Consider the following 17,326-nt stretch of genomic DNA (forward strand, 5'->3'; position numbering starts at 1 on the left):
ATCCCACATATTGGTGCTTTCATCGAGAGTTTGTTATATACTCATAGCAATCTCTTTTTCTTTCTTTTCCTTCAAAGTGGCACGTATCGGAGCTGAATCTAGCTGATACCATGAGGTTGTTCAACCTCATGCTAGGTCTTAATACAGGAGCCCATCGGGAACCAATTCGGAATCTCTGAAGAGTTTAATCTGGAAGCACATCGGCTAATTTCAATTTAGTATTACTAAATCAAACATTTAAAGGATGTATGCCTCCTGTAAATGTTTAAATTTTTCTTTGTTCTTTAATTTCAATGAATTAATGCGTACTCTTTAATGTACAACCCATTTCAACTCAATGAAACTTTTGAATGTAAACAATAAAATTAATCAAAATGTAAATCGCCAATGCTACACATTATGGTGTACAAGCCTATGATACATTCACAGTGTAGCATATCTAAGACTCCCCTCTTTCATCATCTTTGTTGCGTGCTTCAACTTTTCGAATCAGCATTCACCGGACATTTTTCCAGAGGAACAAGATGTCGGCTGATCCACCAGGGCCCCAATTGGACTAATGGGTTTTGATCCACAATTTGGACGTAGCTTGAATTTCAAACGGCTCAATATGTCAACCTGTGTGACACAAAAACCTTGTAAAACGTAAAGGTGATCATATATATCGGATACCAGTTATTATCATGGGAAAGAAAACTAAAACCTTCACGTTTGAGAGAGAGATAGAGAGAGAGAGAGAGAGAGAGGAGATGATGATGATGACAGATGGTTCCAGAGTCATATATTGCAAAATATTGATGTAATAACAAAATCTGTTTTGTAATATTTTCAATAATTCAATATGCATGTTGATCGAGCTATATGATATATCAGGGTTTTCCAAAGCTACTTCAAAATTCAGATAACAACTCATTTACCTTCAATTATGCACCCCCCAGGGTTCCAAACAGAGCCTTCTCATTTCGGGGATGACCAGTGGGTCCCACAGCCGGAGGTGCGTGCACAGTGATTGGGAGAACCCACTCACTTTTTTCTCTTCCCTCTATCAGAAGAGGATGCTCGTACCTGAGGTCAAAATTAGAATTTTGGCAAAAGCTGAGTTAGCATATGTTTTGGTACACTTACATTTAACGGATGCAAATATAGAAAGTTTCATTAGCAATGTCTGATTGACACTTTCTGTAACCTTGTTTCGCAATTATTTTCAAACAACCGGTAATCTGGAAACCATGTAAAGAACTGCATAACTAATTATGAACATTTTACTCCAAATCCTGAACTTAACATTGAAACCTCTTGCTACATTTTAATCATTTGGTTGAGAAGATGCATATAATTATATACCTGGTCCAATCCACATTCTTTGGAGTGGTAAAAAATTCAAATCGAAGGACCCATTGTACAGATACATGAGGAGTGGTAAAAGACATAGGCCCATCCATAGGAATGGAAAAAAGAAAACTTGTCTGCACCAAATCGGAAACGACCTCGTAATGATCACTCTGAATCTACAAAAGATAATTTGATCCGTCAACCAAGCAGAAAACAAAATCAATAAAATGGGTATACGAGTAAAAATCATCTGCATTCACATTAAATTCATCTCAGTTCACATATTAAATTCTTCATTACTCTAGAAGAAATTAAAGGTTAATAAATTAGAGTGATGTGATTTTATAGATGAATTTGCAGGGATTAGAACATGATTTGATAAATAAAGCTTATTGATGCAGCAGGCAGAGTTTTACAGAGCAACAAGCATAGAAGCAACAAGAGCAACCCCATCATATGGTTTCACACATCCTTCTATAAAATCAGAGAGGAAACTTTACACGGTGAATTTGTGTGGGTTTGCAATAATTTCCAACCAAGTATATTAGAAAAGCTTTTGTAATTGCTTTATCTCTTACATATTGCCTGCCTTCCTCATTTAGGAGACCTAGTTCTATTATGGAAAAGAGAACCAATAGTCTATCAAAAGGCTATGAAAATATGGATGGAATTACCAGGAATCTCTTTCCAAACTCTTTTTCCTCACCTGTTATGTGAATTTTCTTAGGTTCTTATTTATTTTTCCTTTCTTCTTATACTAGTACAAGCAATAAAGAATAGCAACCCCTTTGGTACAGTCCAGCTTTCACTATTGCATCCAAAAACTCCAAAGCTTCCTAAAGACATTTGGTACCTCAGGTACTTCTATTCAAGTTTAACCTACATCAGAACCAACCCTGCTTAACCCTTCTTCCCAAGTACTACACAATATCAAATACTCAGCATCTCCACACCTCTTCGCCCTTGTAACTTCCGCCAAAAGCCTTGTGTAGACCTAATAATGTCTGAACCCGCATACCTTCATTGTCCAGTTGCACTGAAGTTATGGTTTAGGTTTCTTGAGGAAACTGATTTAAGCGAATTGGAGGTGGTAATTTCTAATAACAAATAATATTTATAAAAAAACCCAAGTGAGCGGTTAGTACTGATACGCCCTCTTTATCATTTTCCATTTCAATGTATCAGTGTCTTGTGTCCCATACCATGCTCAAACAGCCTCATTTTTTGAATTCAAATACCAGCAAAGGCAAGAACATTACGTTATTATTCAAACTTTGAGAAACACATATCGGAATCGAGATTGGAAAGATGTAATAATTTCTAGGTACCAATCTGCTGCACTTATCACTTGACTGACAGTTGAAATCAAAAGGCCATACCTTTGTAATTGTGGGGGAATTCTTCCGAGAAGGATGGACAAATCGCCGACTAATAGTTTCCGAAGTCTCCAACGTTATAGAAACCTGAAAAACAAAGCCTCCCATGAGGCAGTGATAACTGAATACATTTCACAGATCACTGAAAATGATTTCAAAATTACTTGTGATATCTCAACTACCTCGAGGCACCTTCTAGCTCCTTCTTCATGAAAGAAAGTAAGAGTCCCACCAATCTATTTCATGGAGAGATGTTGAAAAGTTTACAACCCAAACAAACAGAAAAACAATAATGATTCAAATCAGGCATAAGACAATATATAGAGAAATTAAATTACCATATCACTGAAGTAATAATTAGAATCAGAATTTTTTGGGGAAAATCTAAGCAGAACTTGGTCATCCAGCCGGATATTGTATGACCTCCCTCGACTAAAGCCTTCTGCTGCAGAAAATATTTGCAGAAAATTAGTTTTCATGGAGACACGAAAATTATTGCTACATAAACAGAAATCACAGCATTGGAGATATATAAGAAGGAAAAGAAGTGCATTCATTTACATGCTAATGTTTCAACAGCTCCAGATTCTGGTGAAGAAGATGCCCTTGCTTCATCATCCATAGAAAGGCGCTTTGTAAGTTTCTGTTGCTGGCTTGGGGAGCCAATAGCAGATGAATTCAGGGGCAATGAAAGATCTGTTTGCAAAAGTAACTTGTGAGTTAGAAATATAATCTTCAGAAACTTGTAAGAAAATAGAAAAACAATGTTCTTCTCACAGGAATTTCTGAAGAAATTGCAATAGTAACTGAACAAAACAAGAAAACAAAAATATCACAATAACTCAACACAATGGGTGAAACAACATAGAAACTATTTTGGAAATGAGAACGATAAGAAGTTCAATATATAGGACTTGAAGCTTTTTCTAGGTCATATAACTTACCAGCGCCAGTATCGTATAAGACTTCGGCCACAGAGAGCTGTGGGAGTGCTAGATTTGAAGATAAACTTGTGCGCTCTCCTTCAAGATATGGGCTATCCTTATTCGAAGACCTTGCTGATTGCAAGGATAGCGAACTTCCGAAGGTTCTGTTTATATGTTCTTTCATGGGATTGTATGAAGAAACAGATGAGATCTCATCCCTTGAGCTTTCATAGCCTTCCTCAACCCCATCATCTGTATCATTTGCTCTCACCTGTAAGAGGAATTAGTTCCGCCTTATAAAGGATCAAATGGATCATGTCCGTTATTTTGAAACTCCTAGAGACAAACATTGCTTAATAACTCTGTAATGCCTCTGCATGCTTAAAAAGAAAGAAACAGAATTCCCAGGAACATATAAATGAAAAAAGATATTGTGGTATTAAGAGCCTACCCAATCAGAGTCTGCATCCATCTCTTTCCAAAACATATCCATTTGGATGGTTGCAGAAGGAACAATCCCTGAAAATATATAATTGGCTGGTCTCAAAATATTATCTAACATGACTGGAAATTAAGACAGCCGAAAATACTTCAAAATTATAAGATGCAAAAACTGAAAAAATAGACTAAATTTAGAACATAAGTATGTTTACACTTTACAGGTATGCCGATCACTACTTGAAAAAGACGAAAAATTTACTATAAGAAATATGAGCAATTTTCAAGGACATGTCTGCCGTCCAGTAGAACTTGAACTGCAGCATTCATACAGTGTAACACACAAACCAATTACTCTTACACAAACAAAGGAGATCTTACCTGCAGTTAAATTTGACACAGGAATATTCACTTTTTTCTCATATTGATTCTAGCCCATCAGCAATTTGACAGCTAAAATTTATTGTAATGGCTCCACTTCATCTTTCCAATTAGTACAAAAAAGATGAAAACAGGCTATTGATGAATGATCTGCTTTGTTCATAAGATGCACAAGAATCCTCAAATGCAATAAATTTTGAGAGCTTGATGCATGCGATTTTACGATTTGGTTATGATCCCTGTTAAGTTACGATCAAAACCACTAAACTAGCCGCCAGATGCTATATCAGAATTATATTGACCAAAGGGAAACTCACCATCACTTTGACCTTCTTCCATCACCAAGCCACTGGTTTTCTGAGTGACCCATACTTGTACTGGAACACGAGCCTCCTGAAAGGTTAAAGTTGATGAGGTTCAGAAATCAAAATGTGGACATATCAGTAAATATACAAAGAAAGAGGCTAGCCTGTAAGGGCAAGGGTCTTTTACCAATATCTACCTAAGCAGGAGTTCACACACACACACACACACACATGCACCTCTACGCTTGTATTTATGGTGCAAGCATCTGATTGCACATGTTTGATAATGACAACGATGGATAAGCAAGTTCATTATATTTACCAAAAAGATGAAAATTTATAAAAACATAAGCTTAAAAGAAATTGGAGGAAAAGAAAAAAGTATATGATTCCCACATATACTGATAACTACATATAAGCCTTTGGTATATTTTGAAAAAAAAGTCCATTCTTATAATTGATTAGCGAACAGTCCGAAAATTACCATTCAAATTTAGCAAAGAATGCTTCAGAGGATGTAACACAAGGACACCAAACAAGCCCATTTCTCAATCAACATCATCATGTGGAAAGTTTATTAAAGGACAAAGTTTGTTAATCAGAGAAAAATATAAGTAAACTATGGTGCATCAGAAGCAGAAAATATAATCTAAATTAGAGCAGTGCAGAAATCCATCACAAAGGAGAAACTTCATGTCAACAACCATCAGAGAAAGTTAAGGAAATCCAACCATTTCAGGAAAATCTTTGACTGATTCTCCACGAGAATGAGCATTTTCCAGTATCAGCCATTGGCCAGACATTGTACTTCTAACATAGTACATATAGCGAATGGTAGCACCTTTATATGATGGTGGTATAATGCTAGCCAGGAATGACCGCACCACGTCTGCAGAAAACATTGAATATTAACAGAAAGAAAATTTGGAGTCGATACTGAAAGCAAATCCAACCCAAAAGCTCTTTCTTAAGATAGGCAAGCTAAAGGCTCGACATAACCATCCTTCCTTGGAATGAAAAAGAAAATATGCAGCTGAATTGATTCCTCGTATTTTTTAACGACAGATCAGGCTCATGTTACCACTCATCTGACAACAAAAGGCAAAAGCCTAAGTTGAACCTCTGGTTTATCCTTTGACCAGGTTTCCAGTTGATTAAGACAGAGGATGATTTCTGAACATCATGGTTAAATTCTTGGCTAAGAGAGGTGTGACATTGTTGAATGTAATGTGCTATTTTGGAAGAAAGGTCCACTTCTTCATCATCTAGCTCAGTATACTATCAATTCTAAAAACTGATCCTTTAGCAATTAGAAGCAAATTTGATTGTTTCATCAATGAAATGCATTTGGCCGTCAAAAGACGAGGCATATTTAGAAAATAGTCAGAAACTCTAAGAACAACAAAAACACTAAACTTGTTCAAGATTGACACTTTCTCCATGTAAATCCTAACACCTACGACTCAAAACTACTTAACAAAGCATCTTAAGTTACACTAAAACACAATCTTACAAACAACAAATTTTCCTCACATGATTTCCTGGCCCCGGGGGAAACAATCTGATTCGTCACCAGCGCTTGAGTGGAGCATTCCATGAACACATATTCACCTACATGTTTCATGTAACAAAAAAAAACACGAAAACACAAATAAATTCCAAAACCACTGAAACAGAAACCAAATTATTCAATGTGTTCTTCTTTTTGTTTTTGGCTACCTCTTCTCTGTTTAGATCCAGACGTGGGTTTCTGCGTGGCGAACCACTGGGAATCGAGCTTCTCAATCCCTTTAATCTCAAACCCCAGACGTTCGATCAAGAGCGAATAAGCCGTACCGTCATTGCTGCTAGGGTTCGAAATCTCTATGGTGATGATAATGGGATCGCCGGGCCTGTAGACCTCCTTATCCGTTTGGACCTTAAGAGTGGGCAAGAGCTCGTTAGTCACAGTGTTCGTGTCGGAACCTAGGCCTCCAAAAATGACGGATAACCTGCGCGGCAACATTTGGCTCTGTTTTCACTCCAATTCTTCGTCCTCGTGGATCTTGACGAAGCAAAAGCTGAAAGCCCAACTCTCTCTCAGAGTGGAGGTTGGAGCACGAATTGTGGGAAACGACAGCGTTTCAGTTGGTCCTCCATTGCTCTTCTTCTTCTTCTTCCTCCTCTTTGCAGCACAGACACAGAGGACGGGGAGAGTCTGTTTTTGTTTGCTAATTTGTCACTTCGGTTTTTGGTAGATGCGAGCAGTCTTCTTCCTGATTTTGGGTACACTGGGTAGATCTGCTTTAGCGCCACGTGTGTCATTCGGGGACGACATTTTCATTGTGTACAAGTTCTCTCTCGTGCCAACAAGAGAGGTAATTCTTGTCACTTAAAAGGGTAAATTTGGGCTCCTATTTTTTTTCAGGTTTTTATCCGAATTATTAAAAATGTTGCGATTCAATTAGGATTAGTTCCTTCTTAAATAGATGTTGGGAGGTCTAGACATGTTGGTGTCTTCCCAATTCCTTCCGAACGAACTTGGGCTTGGTATCTTGGCAATATTTTTGGAGTTGGCATAGACTTCTCTACTTGATTCGAATATTGGCAGACCTAATTAGAGTTTACCAAACCTGATTCGAGCCTGCCAAAGCTTATTAGGGTTTACCATAACTAATTATGGGCATGTTGGATTTGATTACGAGACTTGGGGCCTTCCGATTAGAACTGATCAATGCCGATGCAATTTATCAACTGCATTAAGAGCGAGCCGATTTTTGCACACTTATTTGTTGACATGACAATACTCATAAATTATGCAGTCTATCACCTTCATTAAGTGTTAAGGCTTGGAGATGTAGTAGTTGCATTATAATCTTTGATCTTCGACCAATGAAGAAGACATATTTCTTCTCTATCTTTCTTATCGATTTTGTACATTTCACTTTACTTTTGCATGTATTCCTCAATGGACCCATACATTGGGTGTTTATAATTGTTTAGATGAATAAGGCATTAGTTTTCATCACTTGCCCTATATTTGGATGAAGAAATTGAAAATTGTATAGAATTTTTAAATGACGAAATTTAGATCTCTATCGTTTTAAAAATTTTGGTAATTAATAATTTCAGTTTTTGAATTTATACATGTCGAATTTTATAAATGACAAAAATTATTGTAAAAAACGAATTCCTGCTCAATTGAAATTGTGAAATGAAGTCTCTTTTGGCGGAAATTAAATTTGGAAATCTTGATATCTAATTTTCATGATTTTTTCTACGCATCATTTAATAATTTCCATACTTACATTGCCAAACAATGGAAAATCAATTTATCCTCTTTAATTTTCGACTTTTAGCTAAATCTCAAATTATTTTCCTTTATCCAAATAGAGGGTTGAATTATTATATGGTGCTATTAAACAAATTCTAAAATGAACTAAATACACTCTACTACTAAATTATTTATTGAATTACTAATTTATCATAATATAAAATGACCAAAAAATATATATTGAAATTGTAATGCTACCAAACGAAGATGCAAAATCAACATGTATAAAAATAAAATAAAATCTCTGCGTTCTGCCCAACAAAAATTAAATGGCAATTAACACTGGAATTAAGAAGAGCTTTTTCACCCAGAAAAATATTACATTAATAAGAAAAAAAGGATAAAAGGTAATATAAAGGGAAATCTTGAACCATTTAATATCATTCAGACTTCATCATTCATTCTCCATAGAGTAACAACAACATCTCAAATCATTTTGGGTTGAGGATTTTTTGATCTGTTAATAGAAGTGTAGGCAACCGAAGCACAGCTTCCTCTGTCTCAATCGGATCAGACCGCAGTATCTACCAACCACAAAAGAAAAAATTAAATAAAAAAGAGTACAAATATTAAAAATCAAACCCAAAAAAGAAAAACCTTCCTGTCTGTATTGTATGGAGAGAGACAGAGAGAGAGAGAGAGAACTGACTGGGTCTTGAAGCACTGGTTTGGTGTCGTCTTTGGCTGGTACGAAAGGAGGCTTTGTGACCTTGGCAGCATTATTATTGTTGCTGGGTTTCATTGAGGAGATTTCAGAGTTCGAGTCGTTCATCGTCTCCTTTTTCTTTTTCTCTCTCGCTTTCGAATTTCACTTGTGCCTGGTAATGTGGTAAACTTCTTTGCGAAACTAATAGAGTAATACACGCAAGATGATTTTACCTCCTTCAAGGGTTCTGAATTAGAGAATTAAGAACTTAGGGTTGGCAGAGAGCAAGCCTTTATCGTTTCGGTCGTCTGTTCGAGCACCACAAAGGGCGACAATGAGTTTAAATGCTAGCGATTTGGAATAATAAGGTCACGGGTTCAAATTCTAGAATCAGTGTAGTGTGTGTGAATTTAGTATATTATCGTCTCTGTAAGAAAGTTCCTAAAAAGAAAACTTAAGATGGCCTGCATATCAGCTCCTCCTCTTTTGTCAAATCCATGTGGTTCAGTGAAACCCGCTCGGCTCTCATGGGCTTCTTCTTTTCCCAAGCTTGGCATCTCCTTCAATTGCATCACAGCCCCTCCTAGTTCCCTTCACACGCACAACAAGGCATGTTTCCATTACTTCACTTTCACTTTCACTTTCTATTTCTTGTCTTATTTTAAGTTTACTTTTCTTGTTCTCTTGTTTAATCCTAATATTTATCATGAGAAAAATGTTGGGAATTGTTCCTAAACATTGATTTTCTGAAGTTGTGATTGCATGCATATGGACTGAATCATCTGTTGTAGGAAACCCAAATGACTGTTTTAAATGTGATGAGAAAGCCGTGGGTTTTTTAGTCACCTTAATTAACAGCGACTGACCCAATTCTATTTTGTGTATAATAAAAAAAGATATTTTGCTTGATTTCTTATAGAATGGTTATGTGCTGTGTAGAAGGATTATAATTTCGCGGATGCCCACTTCGATTTCAATTGATGTAGCTAAGGTGTTTGCTGAATTGACTAGGAGAATAAAAGGTGTGGGACTTAGCTATAAGTAGTGGTTTCTTTTATGGCTGTCATATTTTGAAGACTGGCTAGTATTCTAATTATCTGGTTATGTTTATGATGGTTATGAACCAATTTACTTCATAAAGTCCTAATTGTGCTGCGTAGCTAAAGGGAATTTGTTGGTTTTGGCACGTTTGAGCTTAATCTTTTTTCGTACAAGCGATTGGGGGAGGGGGGTTTACACAAATATTCATTGGTTGCCTAGGGGTTTTGAACCTATGTCCACATGGGTGGAGGTGGAAGAGTTCAACCAACCGGGCTATACACGACTGGGATTGAGCTTAATCTTTTGGACAATGAGCTATGGTGGAATTCAACTATTTGGTTTTTGAATGCAAGAGGAACTGATTAATATGACATAATAATGTTGTGCTTAACAGTAGAAGCTTAGCTGCCCATTTGTGAAATTAATGTTTATTTTTTGGACTGGAGAATCTAAGTTCTTTTAGGTTGATATCACTTTAATTACATTAATTATTTCAATTTTTTAAGGGTTCATTTAGAATTGACTTCAATGAGTTATGATTATTAATACCTTGCAAGACTTAATTGCCTATTTTAGGGTTTGTTTTTGTGCACCTCAAGATATAAAATTGCATGACTAAACTTTAGGACAGACTTAGCTTATACTTATAAATTGTCCAATTTTTGGTTCTAACCCCCCTTCACAAAGTAGAAAGTCTTTGTTTTCCCTGGTTACAACAAAGTAGAAGTCTTTAAATTGTATTATAGTTATTATGTCCTACATCAGGGCTAGTTTAGATTGCACGAGTCATGATTCTTCCTCAGTTAAACTTCCAACCAGTGAAATGGAGGAAATGGTTTCAAAGTGCTCGTGTTTGTTTCACAGGATTCCTTCATTCGAGCTGCATGGACCCGGAGATCTCGAGGTGAGGCTGCAAAAAGACCTAATAGGAAATCATGGTCGCAAAGGACAGATATGTACATGAGGCCATTTTTACTGGATGTTTTCTTTTCAAAACGATTTATCCATGCCAAAGTGATGCACCGGGGTACCAGCAAAGTGATATCCGTGGCTAGCACAAATTCCAAGGATTTGAGGTATTCGTTGACGTCACTTGTCGACAACGATGCGTGTCGAGTGATAGGAAACCTGATCGCAGAGAGGTGCAAGGATGCTGATGTTTTTGCAATGTCTTTTGAGCCCAAAAAGAATGAGAGGATTGAGGGTAGGCTTGGAATTGTACTTGATACCATTAAGGAGAACGGAATCATGTTTGTTTAGAACATGTGAGAATCAGTTTTAGTTCATTTTTGTGGTAAAGTTAACATGTAAATCAGTTTAAGTGTTACTTTAAAAACCATTAACTTTAATCTACTTTTTTTTTCTCTTTAACGATATAAGGAATTAAAATGTGAACTTTACCCAAAACCAATCATTTCCTTGATTATCAACCCATACCCAAGGAACACAGAAAATTACAAGTACAATGCATCTTTGCAACAATCACTCTCAATGAAATTCCCTCTCTTTTAATTGCTGTCTTTCATCAAATTTTCTAATTCGAGCGCTTTATCCCACAAGAAGCAAAAGAGGGTAAAGGATGCATAGCTACTTATAACACTTGAAACAGAAGATTATTGCCATAATTATTACTATAAATCTTAAAATTAGAACACAATCACCAATATAAGACTAGAGGCATGCACCTCACGTGTCTAGAATACATTCTATAATATGTAAGCACCAAGAATAAAACCCTCAAAAGAAAACAATATATGCAGCCAACAATTGCATCACCTGAAAGAAAGACACCATAGAAAGATAAAAACATGTCAACATTTGCATAGGTTAAATAGTGAGAGTGCCTGTGTGCATGCATGTGGAGGTGTGTGTGATGGTGCAGGCTACTCGAATTAAACACAGCCATTTGAATGTCAGCGGCATGTTTTTGCTCAGGCATCTCAGTTTGCCAAGCAGTTGATTGTGAACAAAGTTTTTTTGTTAGGCCAAAGATTACAAACAAAACTTGAGCGTCTACTTTTAATCTCAATGAAGATTGTCAACCCTAAAAGTGACCCGAATAGTTCCGATTCCTGGTCCTAAATGGAAAACCCACCATCATCAACATCATTGCTACCTTTATTCCAGTCATGTGGGGTCACATGAGAACATCTTCCATTCTTTTTCTATTTCTATATCTAATTTTGAGATTCCTGGTCCTAAATGTAACATGTAAAAAGAGAATGTGTGCTTATGTGCAAATTGAAGGTTTTGCACAGAATTAAAACCAGGTGATATCACCCCATGTAAACTGTTATTTTTGTGGTTCAAAATGAAGGTTTTACCTCAATAGACATAAGATCTGAAATCTTGGACACACTTGCAGCAATTAATCAGCCTGCAAACCGAAAAAGTTAACATCAATGACAGGGAAAATGGGCACTTCGTCAACTGCATGATAGATTCCACAGGCAAACAAAATTATTTAGGGAAAAAAATGATGAAAAACTAGCATATCTAGATTCTCTTCTTGGTGCAATTCAGGTTAACGTCCATGACAAGGGAAAATGTACAGATGAGCAACTGCATGCTAAGATTCCACAGGAAAGAAAATTACAAAAAGAGACTAGCATATCTTGAATTTCCCTTCTTGGTACAGTTCAAGTTATTTTTACAGGCAGTTCATAGTTTTTTACCCAACCCATCACTTTCAAATTCAAACCCATATCAAAACATGTCAAACAAATTTCCGCCCTTGATCTGAAGTGTGAGAATCTCTCAGTTCCTTTTTTTACCCCTCCTGTTTGGTTTTAGCTAGCCAGTTGCCCTCAAATATTTCTGGTCAATTGTTTTAAATCCCAACCTAACTACAGGCATGTGCACACATATGCTGTTCCTACTATGTTCTAAGTTGCGTTGTTTCAGGCTATGCTTCTGACTGTAGCTACATTCTGATGATTTCTTGCCTTACATGATCAATTTGGTTTGCCATAATTGTGCTTACAATTGGTGATAACTGATAAGGAAACATATGTCAACATTAAACTACATCATACTTAGGTCATTTGTAATTCTAAAAAGTTCCTTCACTTTCATAAAACGTTAAACTCAAATGTCCCCTTTTGTTATCTAATGAAGTTGGTTTCCCAATATAGGCTGCCAATAAAGCTTACTATCTGAAGCATTTAGTTCACCAATTATATTTACAAAACCACACTAGGAAGACAATACACTCCCATTGAACAGCATCTACAAATTCCCTTATCATATCTTAAACCATTACATCCAGAACAAGATTAAGCATTTCATCAAAGCATGGCAATGGCCCATTACCTTCTCATTTTTTGGGGCAAAAATAGCTTTTACTGACTCATAAACTTCTTCAACGGGCCTTCCAGCATCAATCTGAGGGTGAAAACAACAGTGATCTCAACAAACATGCAAGAACATATGGTTAACACGAATTATTATAACTAAATATACAATGTAGTGACATAAAAGCCAGGAAAAGTAAAACAAATCGAAAATTACCTTCCGAACTTTCCCCTTGGAGTTATAGTACTCTATCACAGGGAGACTAGACTCTAGGAAAACCTTAAATCGCTTCCTTATTGTTTCTATGTTATCATCCTCTCTTCCCTTCATTGCCCCCAACAAAAAAAATTCAGAAAATCAACATAATTATTTTGAAAACCAAAAATAGAAAATATCATCATACTAAGACAGTATACAAAATCCTTTACAAGGAGAACTCATAGTTTTCCAACCTGGTTCCTACCCAAGAGGCGCCTCTCCATCTCCTCTTCAGAACAGTCAAAAAACAGGACAAATGAAGGCTCGATTTTAGTCTGCAGAACCATTAACAGAGTTTGGCATTGGCTTCAACAAGTAAATCAATCATTTTGAAAAAATATTCAATTACCAAAAGCTACAGTTAAAATCATGAGGAAAACGTATGCAAAGGGCTTACCACATCCTCAAATGCGGCACGATTTTCTTCATTACGAGGAAACCCATCAATCAAAAATTTGTCATTACCACCTTCCAGCATTGCTCGCTGAAGAAGTTTAATTGTTACTTCGGAAGGAACAATCTTTCCTTCTTTAATCATATTTGAAATCATGGTCCTGTCAGTGTTGTTACACGAAGAGATGTAAACAATTTCATGGGAATACAAAGTCCAGCCTAAGTTTGCAATCATTTCTCAACTTAAAGGCATAAAATAAGACACTTTTGTGCAAAAACTTTTTCTAGTGTTTGGCTTAATTGGAAAAGACTAATTACAATCCAAGTATGCTCATTCTTAATCAAATGGTGATACAAGGACCAGTGTACACAACAAAGGCAACCATCCTCAACCTTATTAACCTTACCTGTTGAGTAACCTCACACCTCATCTTATATAAGAGGGGCTATTGTTTGACTATGAATCCATGGAAACTGGACATATCTTTTACTGAACTCATCGTATAACCCACTACCATAAAATGAGATAACTATCAAGCGCAAATAGTAGACTACACAACTATTGAAACATTGGAAAGCTAAATATCCCAGGAATTAAATGCATATGTGTGTGAGGGTGTGAGATTTTAAGACTTCAATCTTAATTACACTTGAAGCATCTTTCTTAATCTTAAGATGCATGTTTCCGTAAAGAGAGATTATTTCAAAATGAATATTTGTCTAGGTTATAAGACAGATATGCCATACCCATTTTCAGAACCAGATTTGATTTCAGCTCGTAGAAGATCACCAGCACTGAGATGGGTATACCCAAAGTGCTGAACAATGTTTGCACATTGGGTACCCTTTCCGCTGCCAGGGCCACCTAGGCAATCAAAAGAAACAACTGGTAAAAGACACCATAGATACTTCAAAAGAAGAGAGGAGTGGTACCAAAGAAATGGCTGGAGGCTTTAGTATAGCTAGTAAAAAAACAGAAAGAGAATGTATAAATAAAACACCGCTAGTAAACAAACCTAATGATCATTTCAGTAATTAGTCTTCCCATACCAGGGTAAATTGAAATAAAAACTAAAATGCCTATCGATCATACTTAAAGATCATTGCTTTGAGATAGGACTTTAAATCATGCACACGTTTTCCCTGAACTATTAAGAAAAAAGCAAAAACAGCAATTAAAATCATGAACAATATTAGTACATCTTCTCTCAGGTGGCAAACAGCTATAAATCTCAGAGAAACAAGGATGATTAGGATACTACTAGTTCAAGTTATATTTTTTTCTTACCCAATACAAAAACAACTGTAGGGTTCAGATCAGCTAAGCTTCCATTAGCCTCCTGCAGTAGGATTTATTTATCAGAATAAATATAAAACATATAATATGTATATATATTGAAACCACAACAAACATCATCCAGAATAATGTTCTCAGGAGAAGACTAAATGAAAGCATTTCATTTCTCAGTAAATTTGGTACTGAACAGACCAAAGAATGCAATAACAACTTAAATTGGACAAAATTTCCAGAACCGCAGTGCATAATTGTAGAATCTCTTCTAATACTAAAAACAAAAGCCAAGGTATACCTTCTTAGCAGCAGCATCAACAACTGTTCCCATGGGCACCAACTAAATGTGTCTGATTACCTATCTGCACAAACCAAAACATTGCAATTATAAATTTTAGGTATACAAACAAATAAAAAAATCAATGCTTTTTCTTGAATGTGCAAAAAGATTTAACATGCTAACAAAACTGTCATGTATGCATGGTACACCTAAGCACACATTTATATGTTTTCTGCACATATGTATATACAAACATATTAATTTTTCACCAAGAGTCATAATATTAGTTGGGACAGTCACCGCAGTGATATAAATCGTCAATGTCATGTGTATCACAATAACCCATTAAATGTCCAAACTTGGCTTCATAATGTAGCAAAGTGCCTTTTAACAAATCTTATAACTGTGTGATCTACACAAGCAGAGGCCATACAAGTCAGAAACGAATTTTAAATTGTATTTTTCTTCACAACAAAATATGCATATTAAATTAGCAAAACAAAAGGCATAGATTTGATCATTAAAGTGATTAAATTTTTCCAAAGAAATGTAAAATTTATCAGAACTAGATCTTTCCCATTACAAATTTCAAATCATTCAATTCAAAACCTTCACTCACTCAATTCACCACAGATCCAACACGGGCAATCATAATGATCAATTCGGGTGCAGAATAGAAGACGGTATGCAAAACAAACATAAAAGTTTTAGTTCTGATCTAATGCTCAAGCTTGCGATTTATCTTTGCAAGTTAATCAACATGTAAAAAAATTCAAAATTTCATTGTCAATCTTTCCCTCCTTTTTCCTCAGGATTCAATTCAACACCAATCATATCTACCATTGAGAAAGAAGAATTAGCATAATCAGATAACAGAGAGGCCAAAATTCAACCAAAAACAGGAATGAATTGATCGAATCATTCAACGTGAATACACATTAATGCATCATGGAGATTCAGATCGAGAAATAAACTGACAAATGTAGGCTGAAATTCAAAAGAAACACAATCAATCACCAAAAAATGGTTAAACAGAAAGGAAAAGGCTTGAGCTTGCTAGTGTCTCCCAAACAGTGCGTAACCAAACCAAGCAAACACGGATCAAATCAGATCCACGCAGAATTTACAAAATCAGATAAAATGCAACTCAAAACTGAGCCAAAAACACAAAAAGCAATTACGATCGATATCAAACAAATGCAGATCAAAACCTAATTCCATTGCAGCGTAAATGAATTCAGAGATTGATATACATGGACAGAGGAGAAGCCATACCAGTGGGTTATGGGTGTGAAGATCTGAGCTACGTTATTGCGAATTGAGGTCTCTCTGCTTTTCTTAAATAGAATGGAAGGAGAAGGTGTTTTGAATGTGAGAAAGACAATGACACGGAGGAATGTGAGCTTATTTTGTGACCTTGATTTGAGCGCGTTGGTCGGTAGGGGCAACATGGAAATTTCGGAGAATATGGGAAGTTTGCGTAGTTGCAACGGCTAAAGCTATAGTGTTTAAAAGAGGAAAAATTTGCCATCGCAGTCTAGTCAAGTGGTAAAGAGGTCTCAGATTTATGATTTAAAAAATAAATAAATAAGGATTTAAGGTTCAAACTCCTATGGTATCTTGATTGTGTAGGTGTATGAGAGATCCCCCTCTCTTGTAGGAGTTCGAGTTTCGTAGTTTGCACTTAGGGTTCACAACACTATACAATTAACATTATATATTACTTTCGGTTCGATTTTTAAGTGGTAAAATTCAAGAACCGAATCGGTTCATGTCAAAACTAATTTTTTTCCCTTTTTTCCAGTTCCCTAATTATTCCATCTACCATTTTTTGTATCCAAAAAGGTTTTGTAAAATTAGTAGTGGAACCACATAATATATCGTATTTTATTTTGTCAAGTTTTTGATATGGTACTTTACATTCTTCAATAATTTACAAATATATACCACTTCTTTTATCTCAATAATTTCAAAATTTTGGAAGCTATAATATGTTTTATGAGTCTTTAAGTCACAAAATCGAAAAGCATTATAAATGTCACAAATCTAATT

General features: G+C 35.9%; 3 protein-coding genes and 1 long non-coding RNA gene across 5 annotated transcripts; 1 reads left to right on the forward strand and 3 right to left on the reverse strand.

Annotated features, from left to right (window-relative positions):
- Window positions 217–7,057, reverse strand: LOC18787077. The gene is made up of 13 exons (XM_007218930.2): window positions 6,478–7,057; window positions 6,292–6,369; window positions 5,490–5,647; window positions 4,771–4,846; window positions 4,086–4,153; window positions 3,653–3,905; window positions 3,270–3,404; window positions 3,047–3,153; window positions 2,891–2,944; window positions 2,712–2,795; window positions 1,345–1,508; window positions 918–1,065; window positions 217–618 (listed from the first exon to the last, which is right to left on the reverse strand). Exons 1-12 carry the CDS (start codon window positions 6,761–6,763, stop codon window positions 924–926), a joined length of 1,605 nt encoding a protein of 534 aa, XP_007218992.1. The 5' UTR covers window positions 6,764–7,057; the 3' UTR covers window positions 217–618; window positions 918–923.
- Window positions 8,295–8,825, reverse strand: LOC18785544. The gene is made up of 2 exons (XR_002270034.1): window positions 8,721–8,825; window positions 8,295–8,595 (listed from the first exon to the last, which is right to left on the reverse strand). It is a non-coding gene; the product is annotated as an uncharacterized LOC18785544 (long non-coding RNA).
- On the forward strand, window positions 8,594–11,130 carry LOC18786097 (50S ribosomal protein L18). Its single transcript, XM_020556325.1, has 2 exons — window positions 8,594–9,326; window positions 10,623–11,130. The coding sequence occupies exons 1-2, from the start codon at window positions 9,177–9,179 to the stop codon at window positions 11,016–11,018; spliced, it is 546 nt and encodes a 181-aa protein (XP_020411914.1). The 5' UTR covers window positions 8,594–9,176; the 3' UTR covers window positions 11,019–11,130.
- On the reverse strand, window positions 11,359–16,677 carry LOC18787398 (UMP-CMP kinase 3). Of its 2 annotated transcripts, XM_007218344.2 has the most exons (10): window positions 16,550–16,676; window positions 15,293–15,356; window positions 14,992–15,043; window positions 14,451–14,568; window positions 13,708–13,864; window positions 13,505–13,585; window positions 13,269–13,376; window positions 13,071–13,142; window positions 12,083–12,135; window positions 11,359–11,534 (listed from the first exon to the last, which is right to left on the reverse strand). In XM_007218344.2, the coding sequence occupies exons 2-9, from the start codon at window positions 15,323–15,325 to the stop codon at window positions 12,127–12,129; spliced, it is 630 nt and encodes a 209-aa protein (XP_007218406.1). In that variant the 5' UTR covers window positions 15,326–15,356; window positions 16,550–16,676; the 3' UTR covers window positions 11,359–11,534; window positions 12,083–12,126. The 2 variants fall into 2 exon arrangements, with proteins under 2 accessions (XP_007218406.1, XP_020411913.1); XM_020556324.1 differs by lacking the exons at window positions 11,359–11,534; window positions 12,083–12,135 and having other exon boundaries at window positions 12,758–13,142; window positions 16,550–16,677.

This window comes from Prunus persica, chromosome G2 (assembly GCF_000346465.2).
Source record: "Prunus persica cultivar Lovell chromosome G2, Prunus_persica_NCBIv2, whole genome shotgun sequence".
Taxonomy (NCBI): Eukaryota; Viridiplantae; Streptophyta; class Magnoliopsida; order Rosales; family Rosaceae; genus Prunus; species Prunus persica.